At 42.3% G+C, this 24,318-nt stretch overlaps 2 protein-coding genes across 3 annotated transcripts; one reads left to right on the forward strand and one right to left on the reverse strand.

Moving 5' to 3' along the window:
• Positions 1-1,268: 1,268 nt before the first annotated feature.
• Positions 1,269-6,956, forward strand: rpl35 (ribosomal protein L35). The gene is made up of 4 exons (XM_015367149.2): positions 1,269-1,359; positions 2,792-2,928; positions 3,738-3,819; positions 6,770-6,956. The coding sequence occupies exons 1-4, from the start codon at positions 1,357-1,359 to the stop codon at positions 6,917-6,919; spliced, it is 372 nt and encodes a 123-aa protein (XP_015222635.1). The 5' UTR covers positions 1,269-1,356; the 3' UTR covers positions 6,920-6,956.
• Positions 6,837-16,645, reverse strand: wdr38 (WD repeat domain 38). Of its 2 annotated transcripts, none has more exons than XM_015367148.2 (9): positions 16,241-16,645; positions 15,475-15,562; positions 14,732-14,848; positions 13,894-13,991; positions 12,512-12,592; positions 11,574-11,696; positions 10,541-10,690; positions 9,785-9,832; positions 6,837-8,902 (listed from the first exon to the last, which is right to left on the reverse strand). In XM_015367148.2, exons 1-9 carry the CDS (start codon positions 16,307-16,309, stop codon positions 8,768-8,770), a joined length of 909 nt encoding a protein of 302 aa, XP_015222634.2. In that variant the 5' UTR covers positions 16,310-16,645; the 3' UTR covers positions 6,837-8,767. The 2 variants fall into 2 exon arrangements, with proteins under 2 accessions (XP_015222634.2, XP_006640792.3); XM_006640729.3 differs by having other exon boundaries at positions 15,475-15,595; positions 16,241-16,644.
• Positions 16,646-24,318: the final 7,673 nt, after the last annotated feature.

The raw sequence follows: 24,318 nt of genomic DNA on the forward strand, positions 1-24,318 counted from the left end.
CGGAATTGGAGGAAAATTGACCAATATAGTGAACAATTGATTCCTATTAAGCCATTTATGGGTCACTGGAGTGAAAACCAGAATACATGGTGGCCCTAAAGGATGTTGAATGAACATCAGTGCCACTGGCTAAAGGAAACCGATGCTTTATTTTTTTATAAGAGGTTCAGTTCGCCTGCCACTCCTCATCAGACAGTGACTCTTTAAAGAAACACGCAGTTGCATCCCTTGGTCGTTTCCTTGATCTTGACGCATATGTAAAAGATGAATGAATAATGAAAGTGTGCGCCTTCCACAAAATGGAGGCTTTCCTTAAGAATTTGTGTCGTTTTTTTTTAAGTTATTACTTGTGTCACTTCACAGTAGTAAACGTGATTGTTTAGTTTTAAATGTGATTAAATATTATTGAATAATATTGTCAGTGTTATTTATTATTGTGATGTGTGGGCTGTGGTTGTGTTTGGAATGTGAATGAATGAAATGTAGCATAATATAGGTATATTATTAAAGACACGTCCTCTCACGATAGCTCATCTATTAATAAAATTAAGAACCTAATTTATGACTTCGCTTAGGAGACCTCTTTTAATGGCGAGCGTACGGAATATAAATTAATACCTTCTGAATTAATTTTCCCACATGAAGCCCGGTTGTAGGTTACCTCGCAGGTTATAGGGCATTTCATTTTAACAGCTAAGATACGAGTCAGCTTTTACTTTTCGTGCTTTGTTATGGTTATTGTATTGTGTTGATTTAAATGGACGTGAATGATGTATTTTGTAATGTGATATAAATGACAACACATATGCTATAGCTCTATAACTATAGAGAGGAATGGTATTTTCTTCTGAAACGTCTCAACAGAAGACCACTAATCTACATTTTATTTTAAGAGTGTTCACAGTATCCTAATTTCAAAAGGAAAATATGTTACGTATCAGGGATATTACAATCAGAAAACATTTTATAGTTCTCTCCAATGTGTTCAAATTTTTAACTTATTTTTTGTAACCTACATGGTAACCTCTACAAGTATCTATAAATTAGGGAGACATTTAACCTTATTAAACGTCAGCTTTTGCATCTAACAACAACGTGATTTATATATATACAGATTAGCGGTCGGTAGCGTCTGCAACAATACAATCAACATTATGTGCGTCTTTACTAAAGTAAACGATTATGTTACATTGGTTAATAAGGGAAAGGTTTTAAAATTCGAGTGACAGATGGAACATTCCTATAGCCTCCCCCCCCCCCCCCCCCTTTTGTGAAATACGTTGGTAGCGCCCGTAACCCGGTAGAGCTTCGCCGTGACCCTCTGGCCTTCCTTTCCTGTGACAGCCAGCACTGACGATGGTGAGATACCGTTCTTCCAAATCCAATCTCGTTTAATCCTTCGCTTTATAAACGTTATAATGTACAACGAACACATGCCAGCGTGTGTAAACTCCTTAGTTAAAAGTCAGATGGGTTATTAAACCAGTTGAAACACGACTTTCCCTCTATATAATACGTTTAATAGATTGATTCTCACTGGGCACTTTATAAACTAGTTATGGCTGTCGGGTTCTTTTACGTGGCTAGAATAACGCATGGCTTAATAAATCGTAGCGTTTTCCCCTCCAGCGCTTCTTTTATAGAATAGCATTGATATACTGTTAACCGTTTTGTTTTAAGCATCATCTGATCTCGCTGTATGGACAGCTCTTGTGCATGTGGTGCGGGGTTTGTTTGATAACTTTTTGCGATGATCGTATTGGAATATGGGGGTTCCTAAAATTCTTGGTCGGAAGGCTTTATTCGTTTGTTTTTTTTTTTCTGATATTTAGTCTTCGTTGGCCAACCTATATAAAACTGGCTGCGTTTTGTGCGGCTCTGAATCGAAGCTGAGGACCTGCTTTCAGAAACCTATTAAAAAACAAAAGTGCAGGGCAGGCCAGTGTAAAGAAAGAAGATTCCCTCTAAAACATTCTCATACATTTTTATGGGGGGAACTTGTTCTGCTGCAAGAAAGCACTTAGTTGTATTTACAATGATAATGCCGCTTGTTTGTAGTTGTATTGATTGGAGTTTTAGTAGGTAGGCTTGTGTGCTCACCTTTGGAAAGTTCAATTCACGCTAGTGGAACAGACGTTTTTTTTTTGTCATCATGCACGTAAAAGCAGATACAGATCCACATTTCTTCACTGGGGACAATAAAATATTGGAGTGTCTACTTGTGTCAGTTCTGTGGGTCCAACAGGAACGCCTTGCATCTGGATAGGCATCTGCTTTTGGAGAGAGCAATCCAGTCCATAGAAATAGTTCCAGTCCCAGCTGTGTCGGCTTGCACAGGCTGCAAAGGAACAGGTCCGGGTTTATTCCACGCCGAAAGGAAAAGAGAACATTTTGGCTGTGGAGCTGAAATGTTGTCTCTTTTCCTTTCAGTGTGGAATAAACCTGTACCTGTTGCCCCACAGTTTATTGGAAAAACCCTGCAAACACTCTTACTTCTAAGGAGCCTGGGCGGTGTACCACTGGGTGGCCCAGCCAACTTTTTGTATTGTAATGCAAAAAGTATCAATTAGTGTATTGAAATGCTGTGAACAGTGGTCGTGTTCTTTTCTAACCGGTGCCTGATGGCTCTAACACCTGAGCTGGGGTCACAAGAGATGAGCAGGGTGTCATGGTTCCGCAGCCCGGGTGTTGGCCTAGAAGGTTTTGTAGTTTTAGCTTCTGAGGCTGATCGCGCAGGAGATGATGGGGACGCGCGGGGCTGTGTGTTAACGCCGTCTGTCCCGGTGCCCAGGCGAAGATCAAGGCCCGAGACCTGCGCGGGAAGAAGAAGGAAGAGCTGCTGAAACAGCTGGATGACCTGAAGGTGGAACTCTCCCAGCTCCGCGTTGCCAAGGTCACCGGGGGAGCTGCTTCCAAGCTCTCCAAGATGTAAGTCCCGGAGGCCGATGGGGGTCGTCGTCGCCGCGCACCGTGCGGCCGAAAGGCTTTATGTCGATGTGACCCGGCAGTTTTTAACGAGATTCAAAGACGAGGAGACTGAGACCCCTTATTTCTTGGCGTTTTGCTCAAAATCATGTTAAACTAAAGGTTCCCGTGCAGGATGTACTGGTGTCATAGCAAAGCAAAAGGGACTCAAAATTAGTCTGTAACAGAGAAGATGATGCTGTGTGCCATCTGTGTTTTGCAATCTCAGATGAACTAAACTGTTGCTCAGTGAGAGTCCCCAGGACTGGCACTCAGTGTTGGCTCATCTTGTCCTGTTTCCTTTCCTTGTCATATTTGCTTCTGATTTCAAGTCCCAGTTCAAACCCACTTATATTGACTAAATCTTTTTTTAGATTTAAACAAGGTTTTTCACTTAAACTCTGTGGAATCCCTCAGCTTTTGTACCATCACAAATTTAGGTTCAGCATTGAATCGTTGAGGCCCGAGATCAATGTGGTGCTCGTGTAGGTGAATATGCAGTATTATCTGTCAATTCTACAACAGTTTGTCGATAATTCCTTACAACAAAATGACTCTTTAAGTGATGTGTAGATATGGGACTCCCATCCAGGTACTGGCCAGGCTCACACCTGCTGAGCATCAGTGGGCTGCCAGCTGTTAGTTGCTGATTGATATAACTGTAGGCAGCTAGATGAAAGCTCAAGTCCTGAATCTTTCTGCTTGGGTGTTGGAGGACAAATGAGGTGTCCAGGAGGACGGCACGTTTCAAGGGCAATGCTTTTGTCTTTCAGCCGTGTCGTGCGCAAGTCCATCGCCAGAGTTCTGACTGTCATTAATCAGACACAGAAGGAGAATCTGAGGAAATTCTACAAGGTAAGTACTCTGCCGCTGTACTGGATGGATAGGAGTTTTGTTCTCTTTTGGTATACACGTTCAGAAATACGCAGTACTGGTCCGATGGGTTCAAACACCGTAAGCCAACAAGGTATTTCAGTCAAGTCGAAACTGCCAGTGGTGTCACAAACCCATGAGTACTGGTCTGACTGCTGGGCTTTTCTCTTTCAAACCAGTTCCTGGTTGGTTTTTTTTGCATTCATTGGATTGGGTCTTAGGATGAAATAAACTTCAGCACTGCTAGATGGTGAAATTCAAGCAGAAGGTGAGTTATTATGGGGAGCATTCAAGCCACTGCATAAATGACCTGGACTGTGAGCAGAGATTCTGTGTAGTCAGCAGTGTTTTAGCACAGAAGGTTTGGCCATAGTAGAGGTTTATGACTTTAGTTCTTGAAGTTGACTTCCAAGGAAAAAGCATTGATTCTTGCTGTTGGTCATTTAACTGTAATCATAGTGTAATATGTAGATTTTTTTTTTTAAATGTACACTCTCTGAAGAATTCCTCTGTCTTTAGTGTTATAGTCTGTTCTGTGTTGTGTACTCAAGAATATCCACAAGTAGAAATTGAAATTAGACACTTAGTAATTAAACTGTACATTCATATTCTCCTAACTCTTAATGTTTTAGTATTTGCAGAGGTCCAATACAATTCTTGCAGATTTCAATACAACAGATCTATACAACAGTTAGTAAGTTTATAGCAGCAGAGTTGGGACATAACTATTGTACTTCTCTCAAGAAGATGGTCACTTTAAAGTCACTAAATACTGGGGAGTACAGCAGTGTTTTAAAACTTACTTTCCAAGATAAATCTGAAAATGTATAATCCTTCCCGACACCATCCTACTTCAGAGAGAACTGACACAACCTTTGAACATTGACAAATTAAGCCTTGCATTCCTGTCCTTATTTCCAGGCTGTGCTTGGAAACAAAACTCATGGGCATTTCCCAGTTCTGTTGGTTGTTCAGCTTGACACGACCATTTGCCGTTGGAGAAACACTCCAGCGTTTCTGGTGTTGCTGAAGTGGTGTAGGCGATATGATAGAAGGTGCATACCCCAACCGTGAGACACAAACTTCACCTTTCCATACTGTTCTGGTCTGCAAGACAAACACCCAGCGCTGCTCTCCGTTCCCATAGACGCAGTGTGAATTAGTTCTTGCTACATGAACACCTCCTAAGCAGTGCTGCTGGCCGGCTTGTCTGGCTATACATGCTGCTGAGGAGGGACACCTCTCAAACGGACTGATTTCTGCTCTGCAGAAACAGATTGATAAAAAAAAAACTGATCCAAGGTCAGTTTTGTGGCGGGGAGGCATGTAGTCCCCCTTTTACAAAAAGCCAGCCATTTGATGTGTTTTCAAGCCCCGGCAGTACATTTAACACTCTTTAAAAAATGTGAATTACACTTTTTCAGTGTGCCTAGGAGTTAAGCTGTCCAGAATCCTCATTAAATGCCCCCAAAAACATTTTGGACTGCCTCTCCTGAAATTTCCTACAATGATCCTGATCTTTGCCTGGTTACACTGCAATTCCAGATCATTTTCTACATCCGTCATTTTCAGTGTGCTCATACTTTATCTAGAACTATGGTCTTTTTGATAATCATTTTTTTTTCCTTCAATGGAACAAAATGCAGATACATTTTTTTTTTATTCCCTTCTGCCCTGCCCTGCCCTGCCAAGTTGAATGAGATACACAAATAATAATAATAATTGCTTACACTTATTTAGCGCTTTTCTGGACACTCCACTCAAAGTGCTTTACAGGTAATGGAGACTCCCGTCCACCACCGCCACCACCAAATGGAAATTAGTTCTTTTTTAATCACCTCCCTCAGGTATAAATGGCCTGTCAGTGGGAGGAAGTGAAGCTCCCTTTACCTCTTCCAGAAGGTTGATAAGTTTACAGTTTTAGCACCTTTGATAAGTAAGGATGATTTGGCACAATGACAGCTGTGGTGAGGAGCTTGTTGATTGAAATCCCAGGCGAGACACCGCTGTTGTACCAGGTAGTTCACTCGGGATTGGTTCAGTGAAGTGTCCAGATCTATAAATGGCCAAGCGAAAGTTGCTTTTTGTGAGTGTCAGCTAAGAGAGTATAGTGATGTTGGCTGTGGCATGAAAGCTATATCTGTAAAAAGTGTATTTGACAATTCTGTGATGGTGTTCTATAGTACTTGTCACTGTGAAAGAACTTGCTGTGTTGTAATTGTGTATCTCTGGCAAACATTGATTTTTCATTGTGCTCTGGGTTTTGAATTTAAGTTACTCCATTCTAAGCAGGCCTTAGAGTCATAATATTTCCACCAGATTGTTGACAAACATTTTAGTTTCACGTGTTCCGGAATTTTAAAAAGGATGGTTTTATATTAGTCTTGTTCTTGTTTTGTGCTTAGATTGATTGATAGATTTATTGATCCCGTGAGGGAAATTGCAGTGCAACAGCAGCTTAACACACACAACACAGCCAGAGTGTAACGAATTATATAATAATAGTACAATACATACAATACAAGAGTTACTCACAGTCCGGACACACAAAGAACAAACTAGAACAGAACAGTACACAGAAAAATCGTATCACACACATGAATATAAATATAGATGTAAATATAGATATAAATATAAATGTATTGCACAGGTCCCTGGCATATATTGCACAAAAAATGGTTGTAAACGGGGAAAAAGAAAAAGTAGTGCTTCGCCTACTTGTTAAAGTCCTTTGGTCATTGTATAACTACTTCTGTGTAATATGTAACTAATCGATGCCGTATGTTGTGCTGAGAGCTGGGGGTTGTTGGGAGTGTTGTTACACAGTGAAATGCTTTTTAAAGAAACAGATGGTGGCGGTCCCGATGAAAGGACTTGGTGTAGAAACGGCGTGACTGGTTGTTCAGGCGCAAGTAACCGTGCTTTCGTTCAGGGCAAGAAGTACAAGCCCTTGGACCTGAGGCCGAAGAAGACGCGCGCCATCCGCCGCCGGCTCAACAAGCATGAGGAGAGTCTGAAGACCAAGAAACAGCAGCGGAAAGAGCGTCTGTACCCCCTCCGCAAGTTCGCCGTCAAGGCATAGCACTGTTGAATCATGCTAAATAAAAGCCCGAAACAAAGACGTTCTCATGGTCGTTCAGTGTACATATTTGATTGAAATAAACCACTTGGCTAGATTCTCTGGTTAAAGTGTTGGCTGTGTCAATGGGGACAATGCGAGTTCTCCTAGATTCCGACCTCGGCTCCATCCTCGTGTGGCAGGGATGTTCTGTAGGATGGGATGTCGTTAAGACTTACCGTTTTGGGGCCTTTTGTTTAAAGGAAAACAAAGTCCAGATTTAACATTTCCTATATGGAAGATATCGTTTTATTTTCCATCCCGAAGGGTGGGAATTGCTGTGGAGTGGCCAAGGGAGTCGGGCAATTTCCCGAGTTCAGGTGAGCGGCAGCAGTTTCAACCCCAGCTTGTCTACATGCAAGGGAAGTGAGCTCGTACCCCCTCTGGAGACCTGCTCTTCCACAGAGGAAAGTGTAGCAGTGAGGGTCTCGGCAAAGCAAGCAGTGCCAGGTGAATTTAACTGACAGTAATTTCTCAGCCATTTCTGTGAATTAACCTTTATTTGTGTCATCTTTCAGTGACATTTGAGAAAAGACCGCTTAAAATGAGACATTGTATTTTTTATTAAACTGCTAACCTTCAACAAAGGATAAGACATTACATAGCTTGAATATTTGGACACTTTTCTTTCAGTCGTTGGCTGAATTAAGATCAGAAATTTAAGATACTTGGTAGTGAGATTCATCTTCCAAAGACTGATTGGAAACATTTTAGGGACATGGCGAAACTGAAATGTAGACTCCAGGTCTAATTGCAGTGCCGATTTTGAGCTGGCCTTGGCGTCTCCATATAAAATGATGGGAATGACAAACGCAGGACTATGTACTGTGGCCATCTTTCACCCCAGACAAGCCTGTCAATGCGATGGAGAGCTGAGGCTTGTTGGAAGTATTTTATGAGAACATAAAGATGTGGTCCTACAGGGTGACTTGGGTGGAAAATGCGCTTAGGTATGCATTACTTGTACCTTGAAAGAAATTCAAACCTAAAGGTTCCAGGACCCCCTTTTTCGAATGCAGTTTCTTTTTGTTCCGCATTAAGTGCATGGTTGAGACGAAACTGAAAGCAGCCTTCATGGAAAACATTTTTTCCATAGCAGCAAAATATGCTCGTCGTGAACACCATGTTTTACACGGGGCTCTTCCAGATGTTCGGTTTTAGCAGACTGGGACTACTCAGAGGTTCCGACTTCCAACATTTTCGCTTGCCGTGAGCTTCAATCTAAGAAAATGTGCTCTCGTGTAGCCTCTTGACAAAATTCTGTTAGATGGGTTCTTCCAGTTTTGAGTGATCGCTGTAATGCTTCATTTTGTGCAGCAGTAAGACCCTGGTTTTCATCACGTCTAATTCTATGTAATTGAGCTGTTTACGTGGGTAAGAGGTCGGACTGCCTTCTTTAGATTTTAGTAAATGAGCAGCATCTGTGGTATTAAGACCAGCACGGACAGGAATTGTCCAGTCTTGGTTTATAGGATCTCGGCTGCATATTCCTAGAGCACTCACTTCAGGTGGCTGAACTTGTCTTGAGTGATTTTTCTGCCCCCCCTATAAGAACACTCCTGTCCTGGCAAAACGAAAGCAGCACGGGTTGTTTGCACGTGATCATGAGACGTTAAGCCACGCAGTTGATCTCGTCGCAGCCTCTCGAGCTGTTGGGAGTGCGCAATCTGGCTACCCGAATACCTTTCAAGATGAGTTGATCTTCAAAAAGGCATACGTCAAGCCACAGGAATGCCCTGCGTGACTGCCGTTGGCTGCCATCATTGACTATGAGGAATACAGAATTGTTGGTGTTAAAAGGGGGCGTTTTGTTCACGGCTGCTGTGCTTGATCTGCTTCCTGCTCCTCGGAGGCGTTGCCAGCTTTCAGGAGGAAATCTGCAGGTCCTGTGGTCAGTAGGGCCCCACTGGGCGCAAAGCTGCATCCTTGAGCTAGACCAGCGTGCACCTGGAACAGAAAACACAGTTTTTCCTCTGTCCGCCACACGTATGTTTTATTATTTTATTACCATCTTGACAGCTAGTCATTCCGTTTAATCCTGTTGCTCTTGCTGCTGCATTATGCTGTAACAAACTGGGGGGTAACAGCAACACTGAAAATTGACCTGTGCCTTTTCTGTTTCACTCCCAATTTCCTTTTCTGGTTTAGACCAACTGCTACATGTATTTAAGGCAGGGATCTTGTTGTAGGCCCATCAAGTATTAGCCACACAGCTCACGACAGCAGTGTCACCATGTTGTAGTCTGGTCTAGTCAGATCTCAGAAGTTCTAGACCTGGTCAGTACAAGGATAGGAGATCTCCAAGGAAAACCAAAATTGTTCAATTCTTTCATTAACAATAATACAACGTATTCAAGTTCTGAATGTACGTTCTGTAGGGAATATTGACTTGTGTTTTTTGTATCCTTGAAAATATGCCACAAAATATTAAAATGACGCATGTGAAATGCCAGTATTTACAGCACGTTCTTGTAACTATAGTGGGTATGTTTGTGTAAAGGAAAAAAGTTTGAATCTGATTTTTTTTTAAGATCACATTAAATTTATCAGATGAACATCCTTCAATTTTCAGTACATTTTGATCGTAGACATGCTATAGAGACTAATAATCCACGTTACTCTTCTAGAAAACATCTCAACTCTTGTGGCGATTTTGCAGTGGCATAAAAATGCAGTGTTTTACAGTGTGTGATTTGGGTTAAAGTGACCACAGTTCTCTTCCTTCAAGCTCTGGTGTTAGAGGGTGATTACCAGTAATAGGTGAATAGGTAAATATGGTATTTAGGATAATGATCTTAAAAAGAGTGTCAATATTAAAAACAAACGCACCTTGAGGGATTTGATACAGCGCCCATTAGACATGTCCCAAAGTCTGACCTAAAAAAAAAAAGGTTTCGGAATGGTTGCACAAAGTCAAAAGGCAATTCAGTAGTTTGGCCAAACACTAATTGAGGCGTAACTGGTCCAGACTGAATTACACCTAATGCCTTAACCTGCCTGGCTGAGGGAGCCCTTTGTGAGCTGTGGCAGGGTGATGCTGAGGTGGAGGGAGGGATTCGCAGATGCACAGGTGTGCTGAAAGGATGATAGTTGGGTCAGCAGTAGTGGGTGAGGTTAGGGTGTGATCCCCACCTAAACATCCTTTAAAAGTCCCTCCTTCCGTTTTCTAACCACTTCATCCAATTCAGGGCCGCGGGGGCACCGGTGCCTATCCCAGCTAGCAACTGGCGCACGGTCAGGGTCCCCAGGACGGGACGCCAGGCCATGGCAGGGCAAACGCACACATTCCCACCAGTGTCACCAGTGTCAACCCATGCGAACACGGGGAGAGCTTACCAGCTCCACACCGACTGCACCCCAGCGCCCGCGGCCTGACTCTACAGGCACGAAGTGTGTCACCGAATTCCCACTCAAACCTGGAGCACTTCAGCAAACTCTGCCAAGGCAATCGCATGTTTTACAGAGTCGTTGTATGGCCATAATCGTGAGTCGCGGTGTATGAACTTGCTACCTTTGGGAAAAAACAGAGAAGCGAACTCCTCTGGGCTCCAGAACTCTCCCGTGTTCGGTGCGGCGGGACCGTACCCTGTCGTGATCTCCCGAAGATGCAAGGACTATCCCGTCTCGGGAAAAGGCCAGGTTCTTCACCCATCCTGTGTGGCCCTCCAGCAAGAAGAGCAGTGTCCCGAGCCTGGGGTGCCACACCCGTACTGTCCTGTCCCACGACCCTGACGCCTGGAACAACATGCTCTCCTTCTACAAGGTCAGTTCCTCAGCTCGGCTGCCTGCCTTACAGGGTCTTATAGTCCCGTAGGACCCATGTAATGGGGCTGAGGCACCTTCTGGAGATCTCGGAGATACCAGCCCAATGCATGTTATGCTTTTCATTAATTAGACATCCGTATATAACCCCAGCAGGGCCTTCAGCACCCCGTTTACAGAGCCGACAGGACTCATGTACACCCGAGATCTGGGATTCTCCCTCCCCCCACCCCCACTGGCCGGTACCTAACTTCTTGAGGTGAGATAGCCAGAACCCCATCCCAAACAGAGTGAATCACGTTGCTCTCGATCATATGATCCTTTACAACAGAGCCCCAGCACCCCACACACAACCAAACAGAACAGTCCCAGCTCTCTGGCAGGGCTGGAAGCCACAGTATTAAGTTTCTTTCTTGATAAGATCTTGAATTGTTTGTTTCCATTGCGATTGGTGTATTTCTAGTGTGCCAGTGCTGGAGGTCTAGATTTGGTGCAAGTCTATAGTATAGTGTATATTACAGTTTAGTGGTTGAAAAGATGCATTTCCATTTTAACGATTAAAAATAACATTCCAGTGTGGTATGCAAAAAGAAGGCGCATTTTCTAGGTCACAGTGAGACATTGAATATCAACCACAGTGAAGTTGAATATACAGATCAAGCATATCGTCCTCCAGTCCTGTGAAAAACGTGTCCTCTGATCTTCACGCCATGTTCCGCGTAATACCAAATAAACCTAAATTATTTGCTTCGCTGGACATTTTCAACACTATTTCACAGTGCATTCCAAGTGTCTGGTAGAGTTACACACGTTTACATTATACAAAGATCTGGTGAGAGTGTCAGTCAGCGCTTACCAGCATCCCTGACACAGAGAAACACACACAGCTCACGTTTCCCCGGTGTCCTTCCAGAGTCTTCTCTCGCTCCTGTGCGCGGAGACTCCACACCTTGACAGTGTAGTCCCACGAACCTGTGGCCTAGGGGGAGACAGAAAGATTGGAAATCTCGGGTGTGGTCAATCAGTCATACAATTAGTAACAGAAGAGTATGCTACAGGAGCCTTTTGCATTCAATATTTTACAACACAAACATGTAGGTTTATTATTTTAAACAGGGCGCTGTACATAACAAACTTCCCTTCCCATATTCTGTACATAGTAATGGCTTCAAATTCACTTTGGGGGACTGTACTTGACTAATCTCCTTATATTGCTTGTCTTAATTCATAAATTTCTTACAATATTTGTTTTCAGCTGAGAGCTGTACTGCATCTTTAAGGAATGGCGAGTTCTAGAACAGTATCTGCAACGTCTTTGAGCCCGGGGGCAACATGGGATAGATTACAAGACTTCCCTTTTGAATCAACACAGGGACCGCAGTCCAAGGACTGTTGCTGGCCTAACTCGTTTACAAAGGCACAGCCAGCTCTGGGCTGCCCTTTTCATCTCACGTTACCAGTGGAATATGTAGGCAACGATCTGCTTTCTGACGAACTAGCAATTAAAACGTGGAAACAAAGGTACTGTTCCACTTGGTAAAGAAAACAGTATTTCAACAGACAGGTTAATTATCCTTTTAAATAATAAATGTTGCCCTTTAATGTTACCTTTAGCAAATCAAGAATGAGCAAATTCTTAGAACATTCGTCTCAGACTAATGTAATATGAATTTGCACACGTAAAGTAACACTCTCATTTACTGACAGAGGTAAGATTAGTCATCTGGGGCTGGGCTGTACATTTTCAGTCCAACTTAAAGAAAGAAATCAAATGAAATAGTCAAGAAAAATTACCACATATTGAGAATTCAGGGAGAACATGCTGGTTTGAATTGCCCCTTGGTGTCCTGAGAATATTCTGGCGATTTCTCCAGTCTAGAATTAGAACCAACATCAGGGAAATGAGGGCGCTCTGATTAACAAAGACTCTTCAACTGATTCAGCTTTCTTTGTGAAGTTCGCTAGCACCTGGGCACTTTAAATCCTGATGATCCTCCCACACGGGGGACATTAGCTTAGATTCTAGGCCTTTATATAGTGGCACCTGTAGTAAGCTGCACAGTGAAAGGACAAAGCCATATGACTTCCACAGATACTCCGCAAAGACCACAACGCAAGCAGACAGAGGCGATCTACTGATGTGTTCAATAGATTTCAAACTGAGGGTGGGAAGCACATAGTGACACATGATAACGCTTGGTTCTGCCACTCTGGACCAGAGAGCACACGACAGCACAGGAGGAAGCATCTAAATGTTGGTGACAAAGAAGTCCGGTTCTGGATGTTTTGCGGGGAAAAAAACAATCACAAAGATGACCTTTTGATTGTGGTACCCAGTCATGGCTCTAACATCACCTTAAAAAACTGCAGGAACCGAAAAGTGGTTCTTTAGCACGTCTGCTGATTTAGTCATATTCTACTTTGGATCAGGTACATTCCTGCCAAATACCGGCAATATTACTGACTGAACTGGCACTTCACATGTAATTGGAGCACAACTATATTATTTAATGACATAGATCATATATGTCCCACAGGTAATTTACTTTTATAGCAACCCCTGATACTGCAGAAAATAAATGTTAATTCTATGCTGAAAAGTTGAAAGCAGAAACAACATTTTAGCTGTTGGAACCTTCTTCAGGCTAAAGAAGGCTCTACTGCAAAATCGTTATGTTTTATCTTGCTTTTTCCTTTAAGTGTGGAATTAACCTTTTCTAATTCTTTTGTAGCCCACACACACTGATGATCTCCCCCCTCAATCTTCACATAATATAAAACTGCAACCTGAGCACTTTCACCCAAAATCACAAGCCAGTGCCTGGGATAAATCAGTAATCAGTGGAAATTTAGTCACCTTAATTGTCATTTTTTTACACATCACCCAAAGTGACAGCATGAGAACTGCAAAAATTAGTTGAAGCTTCGTTCACCTATAAACAAAGAGCTGTGAACTGCATCAGTAAATACAGAGGACGTCCAGCTACAAAAATGGGAGGCACTTTTCTTTCACAGAGAAGACAGCCAGTGGATGTTGATCTTTCAGGGAGTTTTAATAAATTTGTGAGATCGTGATAGATCAATGCTATTGATGTAACATAAAGGTCTTCATAGCTTCTTCAGTTTTGATACGTTTTCTAATCATACAACAGTCAGTACTCTTGTCAATATCTTACCTGCACATCCCACAGAATAGCAGTTTTGTCCCAGCCTCCTGACAAGAGCCACTTGGCATCAGGACTGAAGCAGACTGTTTCCACACTCTTGCTGTGACCTGTGATCCATATTGAACATAGCAAGAGGTGGGATCTGATAACAACAACGTCAGTTCTGAAGACGACACTTCAAGGCCACTGATGATATGATCTACCAAACCAGACAGTTAACCCGATTCCTCAGGGTCCTTCAAGGACATTTCTGTCTCGGTAAACTTTTAGCTGACAAAAAACCTAATAAATGCCTTACCCTGTGGAGCCCCAATGTGCCTTAGTCTATTTCATGAATTTAAAAGTGTTTTCTATTATTAATATGCAATTAGCTATGAACAAGGGTGGCATTTGTGTTCCTGTACTCCATTTGCAAAATGTATTTGTTGCTTGCTGGGATAGGTCCCAGCTCTCCCCCAACCCTGAACTGGGTGAAACGGTTAGAAAATGGATGCACACATGCTGGGATCAACCATGTTTATCCACGTTAAAGATAAAGCCAAAAAACATTGAATTTGAACCATTGAATACTAACACTAGAAATAACATGTTTCTTAAGTGCATCCACATAAGTGATGCCCTTTACCCCCACAACATGTAGAGCTCCTGTTCTCTGGACCTTCTCAAAAGCTCCTATTTCTTTTTTGTAATGTGGAGACCAGAAATGTCCACAGCACTCCAGATCGGGTCCAAGCAGAGCACGGCGCTGTTTTAGCCTCGATTCTGGTTCATCGGGGATTCTTCCTAAAGAAAGCGCCGGTAGACTTCGTGTGCTGGTTTTGTGCGCAGACAGTGCCGGCTGAAATACCTGTCAAGACCCGCAGGCACTGCGTTGTAGCCGTGTGCCACACTCTGACCGTGCGGTCATGGGATGAGCTGGCAAACAGCGTGCAGTCCGGGGAAAAGACGCATGACTTCACTGGACCTGCGACAGGGATTTGAGACAAGAGAAAACCTGAATCCCAGGTTCCCACAGACGACCACAGAATACATGCAACTTGATGAAGTCCCTGAGAAACACGGGTTACCATCGCTGCTTCACAGTACTGGGACCTACAGTAGGCGTACATTAGGTTCAGGTCTTTAGCACACAATTGTGAGCTCTGTTTTCTGTATTGGGAGCAGGACTTGCTGATCACAGAGAGCAGAAGAACGGGGAAGAACAACATGTTTAAAAAAGGTCGTAGCCATCCCAACCAGAGATGAACACCGTAAAAAAACAAAAACTTTTCCAAGACTGCAGAGTCTTGATCGCAGGAAACGGCGCACACACTTTAAAGTTCTGTCTTGAAAGAAAACACTACATCAACACACAACTTCCAATGAAATATCCTATTTTCTAATTCGCCCGTAGCCACTGGCCACAGTGCTTTAAACATTTTGAGAGCCATCGTCAATAAGTAACCAGTAGTGAATAATAAATCCGCATCCGTCTGTCTTCAACTGTGCATGGTTAACTCCACCGTGTATTTGAATTACTCAACAAAGTGCATATCTTAAACTTGCGCAAAAATGTCAAAATATTGAAAAACAAAAACAGACAACGCGCACCCGTGTGTCCGGTGACTTTGGCCAGAAGCTGTCCAGTCGCGGCATTCCAGAGGAAAATCCGACAGTCGTCCGAGCAGGTGAGGAGAATCTGGCAGTCCGGAGAGAACACGCATGAGTTCAGCTGGGAAGAGCACAGCAGGAGACAGCGTTTTAACATCGCAACATTACTGCAGAGATGGTTTAAAACAAATCCGCTCTATAATAAACACTTTCAAATTTGACGCTTTAAAATTCTACAATTTTAATTGTAACTTGAAGAGATAAATGGTCAGATGAAATATATCCGACTTTTGGAAATTATGATCACGAATAGCAAAAGTGACAACAGATCACTCTTGATCACGCTGAACAACTAATACAAGGAAGGAAAAACAAAATACAAAACAGAAAACTGTTTATTACAGCACACCGGCTGGCGAACACGCATTGCATTATTATTGCAATTCGTATTCCAAAAATGCGAGTACAAATGTGCTTTTATTTGAAACCCTTAGCATATTTTATCGGTAGACGAGTAACGGACGATGTTTAATGGTCAATTTATAACAGGCTATTGAATAAGGTGAAAAGGTGAGGGACCATAAAGATTTATTTACATCAAGGATAATGCGCGTTCGATGCATTAAATCATTTATGCCCCCATGGAACTCCTAAATACCTCGTATCGTAAAACATAGGATTTTAGTAATTGCTCAGCGAGTGCAAGTACTCCTGCCCGTTTGTTAAGAAAAGCGTATCAAGAATGTTGAAGTCGAAGGCTGCTTACCTCGCCTTTGTGTCTTGCGAAGTATTTAACTCCTGTTCTGGTCAAATCTTCTGAAGGACTTTGCCACATGATTTTATATTTCTAAAGTACTTCTTTAGATACTTCTCTGGCCCCTTTCGGCGGAAGCCTAGTTTGACTTCGCCTGGGTAGAAGTGATACCTTGAACCGAATTATCGTAATTGCTGCAGTCTTCAACCCGGTCAGTATTCACTACTACGGCTATTTTAGAGCTGTAGAAGTCGATCTCTCAGAAAGTGTTTGAGCTGGAGTCGCACAGCACCGTTTCCCGAGTTACAGATTTGACTCCTCGGGGAGTTTGTCTGGGCTTGAGTATTTGCACATTTTATTAGTATTGCTGCCAGGCACAGAGCTCTCAGTATCTTGACAATGGAATACTTGTTTGTATAGCCTGTTCAGAACAAACTGAGCAACTTCTCAGGACTGCAGAAATGAATATTTAATAGCGGCCTGATATTTTAATCAGTAACAGCGCTGTACTTTAACCAGCCTCTTCGATGATAGCACAGACTGACATCTGGGAAGTACAGTAGGCAAGTCTTCGTTCATTCAAATCTTTATTTTGTATTAAAACAAAGCAGATCATTTTACTTGAGATCATTTTCACTGAATACAAATTGACACTATATTATACAATGGTGTGTTCACGTCACACAAGTTATCAAAATATAAAGAATGCCGAAAAAAAATTTTTAAAAATGAATAAAGTCAGCTTGTTTAGGCTTATCATGCTGTACAGGCCGATACAGCAAAGGAAAATGTAGTTGAATGATATTCGAAACCCAACTATTATAGTCCCCAAATGTGTAAAGTTCTTTTTCTATACACTCTCAAAACTTGCATATTGTCCTCGCAAGATCAGAGTGTTTTCCTTTTGTATATCATAAGCTTATATCATATGTAAGGTTCAAACTAACTCAACTGAAGTAGAGAGAAGAAGACTTTATTTACATATGTACATGTACTGTACATTGGAATTCTTAATCACGCTGATCTCTCGGCACATGCATATATGAAACGTGAGAAACTTAATTCCTTGAGGGCCCTTTGTCTTCTGGTTTTCGGTCCAACGTGAGTAGTCAATAAAAGAGTTAACTTAATTATTTTCTAATGAATAAAAACTAATTAATTTCTATTTTCTAATTAGACGTATTTCATTTAATGACTGTAAAAATGCGCTCCAGTTAAATTACAATTACCTAGAAAACGCGTTTAATCCTGGTTAGAAGTTAATGAAACAATTAGACCTTTAATGTAACCGAGAATTCGGGTGGCACAAAAACCAGAAGACACTCCAGGAACTGATTCTGACACCCCTGCAGTAGGGGCACTTTATTTCCGAATTTATAATCCGCAGATGAGATTTTTTTTGGGGGTAAAAAATATAAAATTGCACAATCTGTACTCCAAGCACATACTTTACTGAACGTAATACTTGTTCCATTTAGTTACATGTTAATACATTCCTTTGCGAAATGCGATTTAAATTGCGTGTGTTTCATCCATTTGCCGTCTGTGGTAACCTACAGTATATGCTCTAAAGCTATTTTATTCTTCTTTAATAGGAGTCTCTGAAAAAAAAACACACACCCATGTGTGCTATTTGTCTTCTTGCGCTTTTGAACCACAAATGTCATAAAGCCGTTTCTGGAAGGAGTTTATTGGTTTGGCTTCAGCAATGTGGCTAGGGCTTTTGTTACGGACTCCCACAGAAACAGGTCTCTTGTTTTCTATCCTGTATGCTCCTGAACTTACTTCTCACATGTGCTTCAGGTGCCTGAAGATGCCCTATGCATTGAGTTGTACCTTGCTTTTCAGGGTTTAAAAAACCTGAATGAATTCCCCCTTAAGAATTTGTTCTATTGTTAGTCTGTGGCCTCACTGTATGTGTATTTAATAATCCCAGAGTATTACTGTGTGGTGATTTATGAGGTTCAGATGATCCTGCAAGCTTTTTAATGGCAAACGTTAGAGGCTAGCATTTTTACATGTATATGTTGATGTGAGCTACTGAAGATCAGTGCTCCATTTGGTGTCTTAGATGCATAAGAGATAATTTCCAGTTAGTAAAGAGAAAATATTTAGTTTTTTTTAGGACACTGCTCACCTTTCCTAAATAAATCCTGATATTAAGTATTTTGATAAAAACCTTCAAGCGGAATGCCATTTGTTAAAGTAATAAAAATTGGTTCTGGCTTAATAAGTACCATGGAAGATTGTTCACCTGTGTTGTATCCAAAACAGACCACAGAGGAACTTGTATTGCTGACAGCTAGGTTGGAAATTGTTTAGTGTCGTAGAAACACATGCATATATCCAGTTAAATGATAACAATCTGTGCGCGCGCGTCACTTCAGTTCCACTGCAGCTGTCTCTTCTATAAAATGCTTATTTTAATCGTCTCCTAACAGCGCGTTCTGATCATCTGTTCTTTTCTGTCCAGGTTGCCATGGCGAAGCTTGTGGGTCAGGAGGAGGTTTCTGGCGTCGCCATGGCAACAGGAACAACAAGGTTTACTGTAAATTTGGTTGGTTTTTTTTCGAAACAGGTGCAGTGACGGGAAAGGTTGACAGATGTTTGAGAGAACATAATGGAAAAGAATGGTTTCTCGGGGGGGAGAGTGTAAAGATTTGATTTTTGGGCGTGAAAGGCAGCTCCTTCAGGTCATCTGGGTAGTGGTAGCATATTTCAGCTCTGAGGTGGCTTTTCTACACAGAGGAGGTTAGAATTTACATGAGGTTACATGTGTAGTTGTGGTGAGACATTTACCAGTGTTTCTATACACTGAGGGAAATGATTCCATAGACTTGTTTTCCCACAGCAGACATTGAAACCTAGCTGTGACCTGCGAGGTCGGGAGGGGTAGGCTTTGTTTAATAGCCCCCAATCAAGGAGAAAGGCCGAATTAATAACAAGGCACACCTAGTTTAATGGGATAATAACATTAATTTAGGGGGGTGCTCTACCACAGGGAGAGAGAGGAGCAATTCTGATAGGCCCTGAGTGAAACTGGCCACGCCCTCGTCTTAATGGGCAGGAGTATAAGAGCAGCCAGGAGGAAGGCAGCAGGAGTCTGGTCTGGGTCCTGGAGGTGGTGGGAGGGGAGGCAGAGCTCTGTAGGGAGTCTTCTGTGCTCCGACATCAGAAGACAGGTGTGCGGTCTCTGTCAGAAATCCGCAGAGTGGCAGTTACAGTGCCAGGGGAGTGAGTGGTGTTTAGTGAAGTCAAAGAGCTGCGTCCCTGACCAAGGAGGAGCAGCTGCCGTAGAGATGAACGGTGAGTGAAAGGAAGGTACAGTACAGAGTCGGTTGGGTCGAATGATCCCTTGGCTTGTGGTGGGTGGAGGAGAGATTAATGCTTTGTACGGGGATGATTTGAAAGCTGGTTGCTCAGAGGTCAAAGCCGAGTTGAACGCATCGGTGTAAAAAGTGCCAGTTGAGTGAATATCCTCAGTGAGGGACGTGGAGAGGTAGAGGGGAATTCTCCCATACCTGTCAACATAAGAAGGACTAACAATCGGAGAGGTAGCAAAGTGCAAATATTCCAATGAAGCAATATCTTTGCTCAATTAAGAAGGGACACTTTTCCCAGCAGCCAGTTCACCTACCAATGATTTTGTTTGGGGGGGAGACCATGCAAACTCCACACAGAGAGCACTCCAGGTCCAGAATTGAATCTGGGGTCCTCCCACTGTAATGCTAATGACTGAGTCACTCTGCTGCCCACTGTTGGTAATCTTGATTTCTGGAAACTGAATATAATAAAATAAACATTTAGTTACCATTGTCCTACTACTTTACAAAGACTCCTGCACTTACCTAGAAATGGTTAGAAATTAGACTGGTTGTACTGACTGATGCGCGTTCCCCCTTGGTGCTGTAAAACCGTGGGACTGTGAGGTTTGGGAACAGTCAGCCAGAATTAGAGATGAAAGACCCAGCATGTACGAGCCGGGCCGGGCTCATGTCTGCCTCAGAGACATCTGAGCAGACGTCCTGTTTCTACACCTCCGTTCTGCACTTCTGATTAATGTGCTCAGTGCGCTTTGTAATCTAGAATCGCATGGGGGGTTTGTCTCTTGTGACAGATTTTGGGTAAAAAGTCACTTGTACAGCTAGACCGACTGAAAGAAATGTTCAGGTTCCCAGTTGTAAATGTCTGAGGAGGTGAAATGATACAGCCTGGAAAACATACGGTCTGGTAACTTGTCTGTTGGTAGGTCTTCGGGAAGTGTTTGTGATGCTGTTTGTGTAGGTAGATTTCTGGAAAGTTAGGGACACCCTGACTTCTGATCCACCATGTCATTCCCTTGGGAATGCGTCTCCGTGCAGTGATTTATGAGGACGTGTGTACCACGAAGACAAGATGTCAGGCTTTGACTGAAGCATAGGAGCTCCATACCTAAAGCTGATTTACTGAACAACAAATACATGCGCATGTTTCTGTAATTATGCATGGTAAATGCGGTATGCTTTTTAAATTGTTTAAACTTTTCCCTTTTGTCCCATAAATATGTCCAGTTCCTTATTTAAACTACTCATTTATGGGTTATTGTTCTCTTTCTGCTCTTCCATTCTTCAAATTCCTGCTCGCTCCCGACGTGTATCTTGGTGACCAGATGCCCTTTTTGTGGTCACTTCGTTTGCTGTAAACACTTTAACACAAAGCATCCGGCCTTTGCTTCATCCAGAGTCACAATCACACTTCTGAACAGAAATTCCCAGACAATGTGAGGTTTTTCTTAAAATCATTCGGTTTAATACCGTATGGGAATCACTCGGTGTCTAACGGGAAGTTGAATATGTTGTCATCGCCCTCTCGTGGTGTGAAGTGTGTATTGACACTTATTGGTTTTTCCACTTTCTCGATCCAAGTTTTTTTTTATGTCGGACTTTCACCACTTTGGAGTCTTGATGAAAACAGTTGAACTGTCCTGTTTTCGGTTTCCTCTTATACTCCATATCCAGAATTATACAAAACACCTTTTGTTTGTATATACATCTTTTATGTATCTAAAAGTCAATATAACCCTAAGCAATGGTTCGGAATCCAGTAGTTAGAATATTTCATTTCACAAGAGAGCTATAAGGCTGCAGGATTCGGAAACGGTGTCATGTTACCTTTTTTATCGATGAAATAATTATCCTTGGGTTTGTGACATCGCACTAATTTGGATAGTAATGTAATTAATTCACCGTTATTGCAGTTCCTTAAAAGATCCACAAGAGGGCAACAGAGATCGTACAGTCTGGTAAAAAGGGGGCTGATTTGTAAGAGAATGATCACTCTGACAGAGTGTGAGCAGGTCTCATACTGAGCTGGGTTCATGAAAGATTACCATCTTTGACTTATGAGTCGTTAATAACAGATTAATATTAATACAGATTTCAACCTGATTTTTCAAAACAATTACTTTAAGGGTTCTAAGCAATTTGTTGCATGTAGCTTGTATATATATTACGACTATCGTACCTAAGATGTCTGTACCTAAGGGTGTCTGAAGAGCCGCTGTCCTATCAGCTTTGTCCCTGCATTGTCTCTTTCCTGAACTCAGTCATTCAATCGATTGATTCTGTTTCCTATGAGAAGGCCGTTAAAACTGTTGATTTTCAAGTGATGATCAGGGATATTGCACCTATGCAAATTAGGAGAGAACACGCAAACTCCACACAGACAGCAGGCTACAGAACTCAACCTGACCTCTGAACCAGAGCCTTCATTGAGTGATGTGCGAGCGCTATCTGTGATTTCAGTTTGCACTTAATACCAGCAAAAAACCTGATGCTACAGGATGTTTTTTTTTTCCTGGGCATGCACGTGTTAAGATTGGATAAGAGAGAGTGAGGGATTTTTCAAGCTGGCTGATGCCTGTGTGCTCCAGGAAGTGAGCTGTAGAGTTAGATATGGGACACGGGCAGCTCTTTCATCTAACGATGTTATCGGGGGGGCTATTTTTGAAACGAGGAAGGAAAAAAAAACATCACTAGAATGAGCCATTTTCGAGAGCCTCGACAGGCTTTGAATCGAATGATTTCACATTCTTGAGTCTTCCTCCTTGTAGAAGAAAAACAACTGTATGCTGATATTTTGGGGGTACAGCCCTGGATGTCAGCGTAATGTTTGCAGGAGCTGAGGGGGCCCTTGTGTTGTTAACGGTGGTCTGCTAACCATCTTTCTTCTCAAGCTCAGCCGTGTGGGAGTGGAGGCTGCTGACCTCATTAAACGAGGAGATGTGGGTCATGTCCTAGGCAGGTTCTTAGAAATGGCACAACCATGAACCTTCACTGGCCTGGAGAGCAGCTACTTGACCCCAGCCCTCAGGAGTCGAATTCCTCTGACATCTGTCGCGGACTCCACAAGGTGTCAGCTGAGTCCTAGGACATGCGTGTCGACTGGACACACGCAAACAGTTCGGGGGATTTCACCCTGCGGTGCTTCATAATTCTCTTCCGGCTGGTGTTTCTAAAATAGAGCAAGAGGACACATGTTGAGCTGAAAAGAGTGTATTCAACCGTACGTCCGTGCTGCAGCAGTTGTACGCAGGATGTGTGCTATTAGTCCACAGGTGATAAACGTTGCAATTTGCGCACAGCCAGAGGTGGCCCGGACCAACCAGGAGATTAAGAAGCAGTATTATTAAGGAGAGCAGCAGTCAGGTGTAATTTGTTTGTCGGCTTGATAGTAAATTTACTTGAAAAGGGCTCATCAGTTCCTCCCTTACTTCAAATGAACTTCTGCAAGAAGCGTTTCATGATGATCGCTGTAGGGTTCGTACTCTGCTGTGTGCAGGCATGCCTTATGTGCAAAGCAATCTGTTGCAAATCTACAAATCCCAGGTAGTCATAGTGCCAAGTTCCACATAGCACCTGTGAACTACTAAATATGCAACAAAATGTGCTCAGTGCCCAATATTTCCCTTTTTGAGAGTATCTGCTGTGATTAAAGTCAGCTGTTAATAATAATGCTTTTTTGATCCACATCTATTCTTGAATCTGACAATCAAATCTTGACATTTACTTTCGTTGTTCCCTGGCCAATTTGACATGCTGTGCTCCTCCACTGAAACAGATGTGTCAACATCGCTTCTAATGGAGCAGTTGTTCCCAACCCTAGACCTGGAGGAGCACTGTGTCTGCTGGTATTCATTCCAGCTGAGCTCCCCATCTCCAGTGCTAATTGATGACTTTTATTTCACTTGTTTCTTTGTCTGGTCCAGAGAGTTAAAAATACACTACTTCAAAGGATACAGTTCCTGACAACTTCAGAGCACAGGCCTGCACACAGCCTTTCCTTAACTGGATGGCCATCGACGATGAACAGATACAGGTGGGAATGACGGCGTATCAGACAAACCCACAATGAACATTTTTCCTTCTGCAAGAGTCCAACTCAAATGTTGACATTTCACAATTTTGACTTTCTGCAAAAGTCAAAAGTCCAATTTGTGTCTTGTTACATTCTAACAGGAACCCAGAATAGAGGCAACGCTGAACCTCAGAAACGAGTACATAGTTGTTAGCAATTAAAAATCCAATTTTAACAATCTATCGTATGAGATTTGAGTGTCCAATCAAATTAGATTGTTAAATAAAGTTTAGAAACATTTATTAACCTAATTAATAAGCAGCCTAGTGTGATGTTGTAATACTTACATTGGAATCTGTGTACTGTATATGCATAAAGAACTTTTGATTTCATTCAGAGTCTTTTAGTGCTAAGGACAGTTACAAAACATTAATCAAGAAATTTGAATGTCAACGTTTTTGCCACAGATACTATGATGCTTGAAAAAGATTCACCCCTTACAACACTGTGTGAAGCAGCAGTGTTTCTCTGCATTAGGCACCAAGAATCACGGGTAACATTTGCTTTTTCTGCAGCAGAACCTTAATGGTGAGGTGAAATAATTTAGCAGAATGTTTGAAATAGAATAACTTACATTTATTCCGCCTTTGGGGTACGTTTGTTTCATGCTGTCGTTGCAAAGAGGACTTTGTTATGTCTGGGAATAATTAATTCATTCCTTGGTGTTCTTTGTGAAGAACTCTCAATAGATTAAA

This window comes from Lepisosteus oculatus, chromosome 24, assembly GCF_040954835.1.
Source record: "Lepisosteus oculatus isolate fLepOcu1 chromosome 24, fLepOcu1.hap2, whole genome shotgun sequence".
Lineage (NCBI taxonomy): Eukaryota > Metazoa > Chordata > Actinopteri > Semionotiformes > Lepisosteidae > Lepisosteus > Lepisosteus oculatus.